This window comes from Nymphalis io, chromosome 10 (assembly GCF_905147045.1).
Source record: "Nymphalis io chromosome 10, ilAglIoxx1.1, whole genome shotgun sequence".
NCBI classification, from domain to species: Eukaryota; Metazoa; Arthropoda; class Insecta; order Lepidoptera; family Nymphalidae; genus Nymphalis; species Nymphalis io.
Genome location: NC_065897.1, coordinates 3,018,071 through 3,030,539, shown reverse-complemented (window position 1 = coordinate 3,030,539; position 12,469 = coordinate 3,018,071). Strand labels below are relative to the sequence as shown.

The following is a 12,469-nucleotide window of genomic DNA, read 5'->3' as shown; positions in this document are numbered from 1 at the left end:
CTTAAAAATTGATTTAAGTGTGATTGCGCTTTATAGTTTTTATTGTATTGATCTGTGTAATAATATTTTGTATGTTCCTAATTAACAAGATTAATGTTACTAGAAAAATAATTCGATTTGATTGAATATCGTTTTAACTAATTTACTTGTGGGTTCTGGTTAAAAACTTACCGATAATTATGGGCAGCTCACTTGAATTTTTATTTTATCAGTAGAAACGCTTGTGACTGTTTTGTAATAATTTTATTTATCAGCGTGCATAATTAAAAGAAACATTCTTACGAAGTGTATGCGAAGTTTGCTGTTAAATCGCTTTCAAATGTTCCAAGGCGTTAAGCAGTTATGGGTGCTAAATCGCCAATTCCAAGAATAAGTCAACTTTATAATAAGCTTTACGTATTTTCATAGCAATTGGCTGGCTGAATTTCGAAGATCTGTCCTTATAACTTCAAGGAAAGTATAGTAAAACTTTATATGTATTTTGTTATTTTTTATTATTAAATATTTGAATTTAGTATTTGAAATGGGATATTTTCAGGTACAATATTTTTAGAGGCTTTTTCAGGGGGAAAATTTTTTTAAAGAAATTCTCTCTGGGGATTGAATCTTCAGTTTCCTTCATACGGTTAATTTCCAGTTTACTACTGCTGCTTGATTTTTTTAACAGCATATTATAAATGTATTTTGTATTTGTTTCAAATCATCGGTCAGGGGGATACGAGGGGAATTTGAGATAGTGCTAGGGGAGGATGCTTCTAAGAGGTTGGCAGCCCTGCTATATCTTGTCTAACCAGTTATTCACATTTTGACAGTTGCCTAGAAACTGTTGCGGATTGCGTAAAAGTTGAACTTTAAAATGCGTGATTAAAAACATATATAAACTGCGTATTCGTATTTAATTATTTTATTTATGAATTCTTACATATAATACCGTAAATGTATCGTTTTTTAACACAATAATAGTCATGCACCATAAATATATTTACAGTCTATGACAATTATTGACGGGATCGAATGTATTCTATCGCTGCAAATGAACAAATCGTAAATAATCGTTTTATACATAAGTGAACTATTGAGTGAGTTACTAGTAAAAACTATTGAGAGAGTGAGGAACATCTTTTAAATTTAGTAAAATATTAAGTATCAAGTTATAATAGTTTAAAATCCTAATAAAATAATTAACAAAAAAAAAAAACAAAATATTAAAATACATTATTGCCGATCGGTGTTTATATGTACAATCAGCTTAGACATAATGTCGTGGATTGCGTATTCGAGATGTATGAGAGCGCGTGGGTGACATATTAAATTTTGGTGGCTTGTGTGCTCTAGCTAGCGAAATAGCCAAACGACGCCGTTAATCTTAAGAACATAACCTAAATTAAAACAATATAACTAAGAAATGTAAACGGGAAATATGGTATGAATAAAAGTTTTTATTACACCTGATATCAGAGGGATTCAGTTAGTAAACAATAATTTATGAGTAGCATTCGCACACGAGATCACCATCTGCCACAGAGCAGAGAACAAGAGTCGGGCGGCGCGGCGGGCGACTATCGACCGCGCCGCCACGCCGCGAGTCTGCGACGGCACCTTGTAATGATAATTTATTATAATGATAATTTGTACAGACTTAGCACGGTGATGAATATCGAATCTTATGATATGGATTCGTTTGTGTTTAAAGAAGAAACTTTATTATTTTTTTGAGATATACTAAATATGTTCGTTTTTAAAATCTCTACCATGATTGGAGTTTACACGTGGAAGGCAGGATTCCACCAACAAAAAAATCTAAAAAATAACAATATTTATAAAAGCGTTCAAGTCTAAACATAAGTGTCAGTCACACACACAAACAGAGAGTCATAGTTGTAGGTATATCGACAAAAATTAACCATTTCGTAACGTAAAATAACTAAAAGTTTTGTAGTTCGACGACCGAATATCGTTGTTTTGATTTATTTCAAGTACAATACACCATCTAATTAATGTACCAGGAGTTTACTTCTTCGGGGAACAGTTCAAGGACGGTTTCTATGGTTCTTTTACGTAAGATAAAGACGATCATTTATATTAAGTAAAATGTGAAGGAGCATTTTTTAAAGATGTTAAGCATTGTGCAATTGTACCGCAGCGTACAAAGCGCGGCGGAGCGCGTCGCTAGAACCCACCACAACACATGAGTGCTCGCTACTTGCACTGAACACCTTACATTCATATCAATCAATCAATCAACAGCCAATCGTTGTCCACTGCTGAACATAGGCCTCTCCCAAGGTGCGCCAAAGCTCCCTGTCCTCCGCCTTCCGCATCCAGTTGGTGCCCGCCACCTTCTTAAGGTCGTCGGTCCACCTGGCTGGAGGGCGCCCTACGCTGCGCTTGCCGATTCGCGGTCTCCACTCTAGGACTCGTCTGCTCCAACGGCCATCGGTCCTACGACATACGTGACCAGCCCACTGCCACTTCAGCCTGCTAATTTTGCAAGCTATGTCGGTGACTCCGGTTCTTTTCCGGATAATCTCATTTCTGATCTTATCCTTCAAAGATACTCCGAGCATAGCTCGCTCCATAGCACGCTGAGCGACTTTGAATTTGTGGACTAGTCCCGCAGTTAGTGTCCACGTTTCGGCACCGTATGTCATGGCAGGTAAGACGCATTGGTTGAAGACTTTCGTCTTCAAACATTGCGGTATAGACGACTTGAGGACTTGACGAAGGTTGCCAAATGCTGCCCATCCCAAGCGAATTCTTCGATCGGCTTCCTTCTCGAAGTTGTTCCTACCGACTTGTATTACCTGTCCTAGGTAGGTATATTCACTAACAACTTCGAGAGGTTTCCCCTCGACGTATATCGGTCCCGGCACGACATGCCTATTGAACATGACCTTGGTCTTGTCCAAGTTCATACCGAGACCGACACGCCGGGAAGACTCGCCTAGGCTACGCAGCATTTCGGTGAGTTGTTCCAGCGACTCTGCTATGATGACGATATCGTCGGCAAATCGAAGGTGTGAGATGTACTCGCCGTTTACATTGACTCCATACCTAGTCCAATCCAGCGTTTTGAAAACGTCTTCCAACGCGTTGGTGAACAGTTTCGGGGATATTACATCCCCCTGTCTCACCCCTCTGCGCAGTTGGATCGCCTTCGTCTTACAGTCCTGGATGTGGACAGTCATTGTAGCGGCGTTGTACAGACATCTCAGTACCTCGATATATCTCCAATCGATATGACATCTCTGCAATGAGTCGAGCACTGCCCAGGTTTCGATGGAGTCGAAGGCTTTCTCGTAGTCCACATATGCCATACACAGCGGCTGATTGTACTCTTCGGTCTTCTGCACAATCTGCCGAACAGTATGGATGTGGTCCACGGTGCTGTAGCCTGATCGAAAGCCGGCTTGCTCTGGGGGCTGGAACTCGTCAAGTCGTCTGGCGAGACGGTTCGTGACGACTCTAGAGAACAGCTTATACACGTGACTCAGGAGGGAGATTGGTCTGTAGTTTTTCAAGAGGGTTTTATCACCTTTCTTGAAAAACAGTACCACCTCACTCCCGCTCCACGTTTCCGGGGTCTTGCCATGTTGGATGACGGAATTAAAGAGGCTTGCTAGCTCTTTCAGGACCGGAGTCCCGCCTGCCTTAAGCAACTCTGTTGTGATTCCGTCATCTCCCGGAGCTTTGTTGTTTTTAAGCTGTTCTAGAGCCGCCCTAATCTCTCCTTGGTCAACGACCGGGAGCTCCTCGGAGTAATGGCGCATAAGAGGGGCGCGCTGGTCATCAATACTGATTCCCACGGGTTTATCCGATCTTGAAGAGAACAACTGCCCATAAAACCTCTCTACTTCTCCGATAATCTCAGGCCTAGAGGTAACGACCCCACCATTTTCAGTTTTAAGTTTTGTCAGACGCGGCCTCCCAAACTTGCGAGCGAACACTTTCGATCCCCGATTTTGCTCAATCGCAGCCTTGATGGCACGGGTATTGGAGCGTCGGAGATCGCGTCGCGTCAGCGTTTTTATTGTTCGGTTTAAGGCCTTATCTGACAAAAACGATGGTAGTTCTCGTCGTTTTCTCATGAGCTCGAGTGTCTCAGCAGAGAGTTTTGGTGCGTTGTCTCTTCTCTGTGGCGGAAAACACTTGCGGGATGTGTTTTGCAGTATTTTGACCAGCGTGTCGGTTCTCTCATCAATGCTGCTTATGGTTTCCAACGCGGTGAATTGATTTTGAAGTTCCATTTGGAACTTTTCGGAGCCTTGAGCAGCTTGGAGCATGGTAGGTCGGAGAGTAGACCTCATCATTCTCGATCTTTCGGCTTTTAAGTTGATATTTAGAGTGCCTCGAACCAAGCGGTGATCACTTCCGGTATTAAACCTGTTGATCACTGAAACATCTCTAAATATGTGCCTTTTATTCGAAATGATAAAGTCTATCTCGTTCCTTGTCACGTTATCGGGGCTTCGCCAGGTCCACCTCCTCTGAGGCTTCTTTTGAAAGAAAGAATTCATCAAAAAAAGCCCCTGTGCTTCGAGAAAGTTTACCAGCATTTGCCCCCTGTGATTTCTGCAGCCCAAGCCGTAAGGTCCGACTTTCGATTCACCGCTATCTTGTACTCCCACTTTAGCATTAAAGTCTCCCATAACAACATTGTAGTGGGCCTTCGAGGTGTCGTTGAGGGCCTTTGCGATGTCCTCGTACATCGCTTCGACCATATCATCAGAGTATGTCGAAGTTGGCGCATATACCTGTACGGCCTTCAGGGAGTACCTGTCGGAAAGTTTTAGGACAAGGTACGCTACCCGGTTCGACACACTACTGATTTCCACAATGCTGCTAATGAGATCCTTTTTGACTAGAAAACCGACACCACCCTGGGAGAGGTTATCACCTCCGCGGAAGTAGAGTAAGTTACCGGACTCTAGAGTTATCGTGTCCTCCCCCTGTCTTCGGACTTCAGATAACCCCAGTATATGCCAGTTTATATGACTTAACTCTACTTCTAATTCGGCGAGGTGATGGTCCAGCCTCATCGAGCGTCCATTATACGTTGCCATTTTCAGTCGTTTTATACGGTAGCCTGCCGTGAACCGGTGATTCTTAGCACCCCCTGCCCTGCCGATACCGCGACCGCTACCTTGGTCGGGCCTAGCGGGCTTGCCGGTAACTGGGGGCCTTTTTTTGGGCGCATCTGCCATTAATGGAGGGGTTTGCCCATACTCGCCGCGCTGGGCAGGCGTGTTGGCGAGCGCAGTAGGGGGGTAAGACATTCATATACTGTTTTAAAATTAAACAGCATTTCGTAGTTTTCTACCGAGTAATAAAAACATATAAATATATGCTTTCCCTTACAATCAAACGGCTAAGTAACGTTAGTTTTATCGTTAATAGGACCAAAAACCGGTTTTTCTTGATTCGAAATATAACGTCATCGACAAAAGCGTAGTTGATTCTTAAAAATTACATCCATTTAAATATTATAATTAATACGATAAATTAGGTATGCATAATAAAAGGAAAAACACTGTATAGTTTAAGAGGAACGCCACCGACCGATAAGCCTTGTAATTATACTTGGTACGCTGGCACAAAGCACGAACAATTTTGTAACAGAGTGATTTTTCTAATATGAGTATTATGTCTATAGTCGGGTCTTAAAGTAAACTATGAAACTTCACCTTTAACAAAAAAAAAAACTTACGTTTTATATATTGACTAAACGAGTCCACGCATATGCAATAAATAGATTATTAAAACAAGCTTGGGTCAAGTTTTTCAAGCAATATTAACATAATTTTATAATTTAGATCGGTAGTTTGACAAACTTTCACTGGTATCGGTAAATGAGTCAATGTGAATTTCCTGCGTGAGATTTGTCAAGAGGTTAACAAAGGTCACAAAGATAGTGTTCACGTCCACGTAACTGACGATGGAACCCAACCGATGACGGTAATCCTCAGCAGCTCCGACTCCAACCATACTCCTACCTCGCTGCTCCACAATGGCGATATGTCGGCGCTAGAACGCGTTGGTTATAATATAATTAACGGATACGCGTCATATCCCGAAATAGAGACGCGACTACAGCATCACGCATCTATATCAAAATTCTAAATAGTAAGGCCGTTTCATCGATATATTTATAAGTATTTTATATTGAAAAAAAAATAAAATAAAGTGTTGATGTTTCCTCTGAATGATATAATATTCTATCATTCCTAGTACCGCAGCGTACGAAGCAAATACCATGACTCACTCCTACAAGAGAATAAAAAAACAAATATATACGTTTGAAAACATAAATAAAGTAATATAAAAATGTAGTTTCGATGAAACAAACCTAACGATGGTTGAGTTAATAAAGTCACTGTGCTCTGGTTCGCTGGTTCATCGTTGCAAGTATTCCAGTAATTATTATTATGCAATATCATATGAGAATGGCTCTGACTCTATGTAGGTATTATATGTGGCGCGTGACTACGTCCGCGTTGGCCGAAGCCCTATGCTATGCGTTATTACTCTACTTTATTAAGATAATATTGCGAATATTGTAAATTAAAAACATAAAATTTTAATTTATTAAGTAATGAATTTAAATAAACTAAATTAATATTAAGAGCACATTTTGTGTAATCTATTATTTATTATTATAAATACGCAACATACATGAAAATTGGTCTTAGCAGGCACTGAAATGCAAAATAATAATAAATGCTTTGAAGATGCCCTAAAGATTATCTAATCGAATGTTTGTGTAGATAAATAAAACATAATACCAACATTACGATCTTTACAATCCATCGACAAATTTAATTTAACTTGTGTAGGTAATGGAAATATATCCAACGCTCGAATTATAAAGTTTTCTAAAATGTTTATATAATTTTAATTTTACTAAATCACTGATCTGCAAATAACAACAAATAGTTTGTGTTACGTCTGTTTAGATTAATATCGAACCACTAGATAATATTATTTCCAATGCTTAAACATAATTTAAATTTACTATTTTTATTTTTAAAATTTTCATACAAAAATTGTTCCCAAGCTAGCATACATTATTTCTATTAGTTTATTATTTTGTGACATGTTCGTTAATAATTTTCGAATAGTAACGTAATGTCTTTTTGTTTATAATAACATAGTTATGAAAGCTGTGTTCTTATCTGTTGCAGGTTGCAGCAGTGGCTGATTAACAAGCTAAAAAATAATATGTCGCGATGTCTTGGTAATCATTAGCGTTCGAATAATATTCATCAGAATTTCATACCCACGGAAGTTTATCTCCTCATCAATCATTACTTCATTAATTTTCGTTAAAGAAAACGCAAGCGGCCGGCTGTGTTATATCAGTAATTAGGCTAGCTGTGTCAAATTACCGTTAATAAGATAAGCTGTACCTACGTCCCGTGATAAAAAATATAATAAATTGTTAAGTATAAGCAATCTACAATTCTTTCTTTTTTGTAGTTTGTGTAAGTTTAATGCTAGATTTTATTTGATCTGAATTAAACGTAAAATAATTGTGGTAATTATGTATTTTGTAACCAAAGCTCTCGCATTCAGCGGTCGGTAGCAAAGACGGGACCGTTAAGTGAACCTACGTCATGCGATCATCAGAAGAGAAGAATAAGACAGTGAAATATCAAAACATACCGAGATCGTGTCGGAAGTTAGTGTCCCTCGGGAAGACTATAGTCGCTTGAGAGGCCGGCTTCGCTCCTCTGGATACTAATTCAAAACTCGCAAAATTCCGCCGTACACTGTTAGCATACTTGATACAATATAATCACTATAATATGTACGTAACGAACAACGCGCGGATCAAGACTGGCGCACAACGAGTTTACGACAGTTAACGCGGCGAAGTGCGGGACGTAGGCGGCGATCCGCGCAGCATGAACGCGCACTAGTGCCGGGTCGGGGGCTAGCGCGATGGACGGCAGCCGGCCCGGGCACCCCACGCTCGCAGGTGAGTGCCCGGGTGGTGGTTGACTAGAGGATGGCGCTTCAGGCTTCATAAAATATCCGATTGTTGTCTGAGTTCATATTTAGCTGAACTATACTGGGGTTAATGTCCGAATGGATGTTAGACAGTAATGATCCTCAGTTTTAAATAAATAAACGATGTTTTTTTGATACTTACATAAATATTAAATACAATTAAAACATAAGGAGATTCAATGAGCTGATAAGATTATTTTCAATGAACATAGCCACACAACAACAAAGGCTATCGTTTCCTTAAAATTAGGACAATTTGTTGATAAACGTCTAACTGAGAAATAAAATTAATTTTCAAAAATTCTTAACGTTTTGAGTTAATTATTATCACTTTCAGGCTATCCTTTATTTTTAGTACCTAGTGATGCTTGGGGAATAATGTTTTTGATACCTATATCGTTTTATAAGTATATGATGCATTTCATGCATTTAAGATAAATTGAGATTGTACAAGGTTATCAAAAGTTTGCAAGCGACGGATGGTCCCAATAATTCAATTAAATCTAGATCAACAATATTATTGTACAATGCGTAAGAATGTATTTAAATTGTTGGTATAAGTGCAGCTTTTAGTCTTGTTCACTGGCGAGCTAAGCGACCAGCGGTCCCTATGATTTTGAAACTAAAATATAAAAAAAAAAATGTTTAGGTAGAATTAAATAAGCCAAAACGAAAATTCAAATAAATAGTCATAATAGAGTTTTTTTGCAAATTTAATATATATCTTGGAAAAAAAAATTCGTACTGACCTTACGTCTAATAATAGGGTCAGCGTAACGAAATTTGAACAGTGATTATGGATGAGTGGTGGTAGGGCTTTGTGCAAGCTCGTCTGGGTAGGTACCACCCACTCATCAGATATTCTACCGCGAAACAGCAATACTTGATATTGTTGTGTTCCGGTTTGAAGGGTGAGTGAGCTAGTGTAATTACAGGCACAAGGGACATAAAATCTTAGTTCCCAAGGTTGGTGGCGCATTGGATATAAGCGATGGTTGACATTCCTTACAATGCCAATGTCTAAGGGCGTTTGGTGACCACTTACCATCAGGTGGCCCATATGCTCGTCCACCTTCCTATTCTATAAAAAAAAAAATATTATAACGTTTCAGTTTCTAAGGCAGCGCACAGACGAGGCGAGTAGTAAAATACGCCATGGCCTTCAAAAGATAAAAATATTTAATTAATAGAATAGCAGTCTGAATTTTCACTACCCTCCACTTCGTGAGGTACCTAACATCCCTGAGTTAGTTCTTTAGAGAGATGGGTAATTAAAGCGTGTTACTATTATATGACTCTCGTCGGTCACCGGCCGAAGGCTATCAGCATGCCGAAGTCCAAAAGTGGTCTAGACTACCGAATTATCGCTTTAGGTATTTCCAAGGCTCATAACTTATATGGCCTTAATTATTTCTATAAGGAATGGATCGATTGACAAAAATAATAATATAGGTTTTCAAATATTTATGCGTTATGCGTTTTAAACGAGTCACGTTTGACTAATTCCAATAACGTTTTATTTCATTTAACTGTCACGGTGTGGTGTTTACCGGTATTTTTTTACAGGCTTCACAATTGTCTTCTATAAAATATATACTGGTGGTAGAGCTTTGTGCGAGCTCGTCTGGGTAGGTACCACCCACTCATCAGATATTCTACCGCAAAACAGCAATACTTGGTATTGTTGTGTTCCGGTTTGAAGGGTGAGTGAGCCAGTGTAATTACAGGCACAAGGGACATAACATCTTAGTTCCCAAGGTTGGTGGCGCATTGGATATAAGCGATGGTTGACATTCCTTACAATGCCAATGTCTAAGGGCGTTTGGTGACCACTTACCATCAGGTGGCCCATATGCTCGTCCACCTTCCTATTCTATAAAAAAAAAAATATTATAACGTTTCAGTTTCTAAGGCAGCGCACAGACGAGGCGAGTAGTAAAATACGCCATGGCCTTCAAAAGATAAAAATATTTAATTAATAGAATAGCAGTCTGAATTTTCACTACCCTCCACTTCGTGAGGTACCTAACATCCCTGAGTTAGTTCTTTAGAGAGATGGGTAATTAAAGCGTGTTACTATTATATGACTCTCGTCGGTCACCGGCCGAAGGCTATCAGCATGCCGAAGTCCAAAAGTGGTCTAGACTACCGAATTATCGCTTTAGGTATTTCCAAGGCTCATAACTTATATGGCCTTAATTATTTCTATAAGGAATGGATCGATTGACAAAAATAATAATATAGGTTTTCAAATATTTATGCGTTATGCGTTTTAAACGAGTCACGTTTGACTAATTCCAATAACGTTTTATTTCATTTAACTGTCACGGTGTGGTGTTTACCGGTATTTTTTTACAGGCTTCACAATTGTCTTCTATAAAATATATACTGGTGGTAGAGCTTTGTGCGAGCTCGTCTGGGTAGGTACCACCCACTCATCAGATATTCTACCGCAAAACAGCAATACTTGGTATTGTTGTGTTCCGGTTTGAAGGGTGAGTGAGCCAGTGTAATTACAGGCACAAGAGACATAACATCTTAGTTCCCAAGGTTGGTGGCGCATTGGTGATGTAAGCGATGGTTGACATTTCTTACAAGGCCAGTGTCTAAGGGCGTTTGGTGACCACTTACTATCAGGTGGCTCATATGCTCGTCCGCCTTCCTATTCTATGAATAAAAATGAGATATAATAATTTGTTATAGTTAAGAATGTCAAGAAAAACGGTATGATCGCCACCTTCAAATATTTCGCAAAACGCTCGTTTAGTACGGATCTACTTAGGTATATATATATATATTCGCATCCATATTTTTTCTATATTTTATATTTAATGTAATATTTTGTTTAGCTGAGACTGGCAAGTGGTCACCACCGCCTATAGACATTAGCGCTATAAGAAATATTAACCATTTCTCACATCACCAATGCGCCCGTTGAGGGCTTGGAATATAACTGTTATGTCCCTTGTGCCTATAGTTACACTGGCTCACTGATACTTTAAAACGGAACACAATAGTAAGTATTGCTGCTTGCTAGCAGAATATATGATGAGTGGATGGTACCTACCCAGGCGGGCATTTACGAATTCCTACCACAGAAATAGCTTTCTATGTCAGCAAAAGTGCCAACCACAATTTTTTTTTTCACATATCCAATTATTATGTAACGAACGTAGTCCCAATTTACATAAAGTAATTTAGTAGGTACGTCGTCAAAGCCAAAAAAATAAATCATAAGATGCCCTTATTCATTGTCAAAAAAAACTACCACTCTAAAATTCGCACCTGAGAAGAGCTTGAGTAAAAACTCCTGTTGTTGTTTACATCTTACCGAAATAATTATGTTCATCATTGTCGTAACGGGGATTTTTTTAATTAAAAGCAAGGCTACGTAATCAAGCGAACGAAATCGAGTTTAAAATATAAACAAAAATGAGTTAAGACTATGATATGATAAGAGTGGAGGCGGACGACGCGGTGAGACGCTAAGCTTTTGTTTGTGGTCCATTGAGGCGGCGGCTTGAGGCGTCGCCGCCGTCGCGTCGGCCTCAGACCTCCGCTCCATACAATGACCTCTCACTAACTCACTCAATTAAACAACGTTCTTAACTATACTCCTGTAGGGTCAAATTATTATACCTAAAACTGACTTGGGTACTAATCGTTAAGTTAGTGTTTGCAGATTTAAATAAAAAATGTTCTAATTTAGTATTTCTGATAATAATACAAATATTTCGTCATGGTGCAAAATGATTTTTTATTTAATTTTTTTTACGGTTGGTATTTTTATTACAGATATAATGAAATGTGAAGACAAATATAAACTCTATTAAGGGATAGATAAGTTAATCTAACGATAAATTAGAATTTTGTCAATATTTCGCAAATTTAAACATATACAAATATGTGAAACCATGAATATGTACATAGCAACTGTATTCATCAAATAAATTAAATAACAAGAATCCGAAGGACATCGTAAGCAGATAAGAGAGGAAACATAATAGGGCGTGAAAGCGAGCGGCTTCGAGATAGAGTGGCCGGAGTGTACAGCGTGCTACACGAGGCGAGCAGTGACGGTGCAGATGCTAGGTGCTAGCAGTACGCGTGCAAGGTACTCACGCCGCTCCGGAACTTGAAGAACAGCGACATGGTGAGCGAGGAGCGGGCGATACGCGTTGCGGCCGGCGTCGCGGCCACACTGCCGGCGCGTCGCGTCCGACACGCCGCGCTTCGCGACCTGCGCGTTTCAAGAGATACTTTTCGCACTAAGTGTGTTAAAAAATATTTTAACTTTTAGTAATAAAATTTGTATCATGAGGAAACGCTTATTTTATGACAAAAAACTTTATCCAGTAAGAAAAAGTTGTTAGTTTTAGTTGTTATTATTTATTATAAGAATGACGAAATTCTAATAAACTAATTTCTTAATGGCTACAATTGTTCAAAAGTTCAACTC

General features: G+C 39.1%; 1 protein-coding gene across 2 annotated transcripts in view; it reads right to left on the bottom strand.

The window, feature by feature from the left end:
• The window catches only part of LOC126771369 (protein phosphatase 1 regulatory subunit 14B), a 30,396-nt gene extending 18,145 nt beyond the window's left edge, over window positions 1-12,251 (bottom strand). Inside the window, exon 1 of one of the 2 annotated variants that reach the window (XM_050491227.1) lies at window positions 12,133-12,251. In XM_050491227.1, the coding sequence (XP_050347184.1) occupies window positions 12,133-12,162 (30 nt within the window). In that variant the 5' untranslated portion in view covers window positions 12,163-12,251. Of the gene's footprint in view, window positions 1-7,662; window positions 7,842-12,132 lie in introns of those variants that run through there. The other variant, XM_050491228.1, reaches the window with a different exon arrangement.
• Window positions 12,252-12,469: the final 218 nt, after the last annotated feature.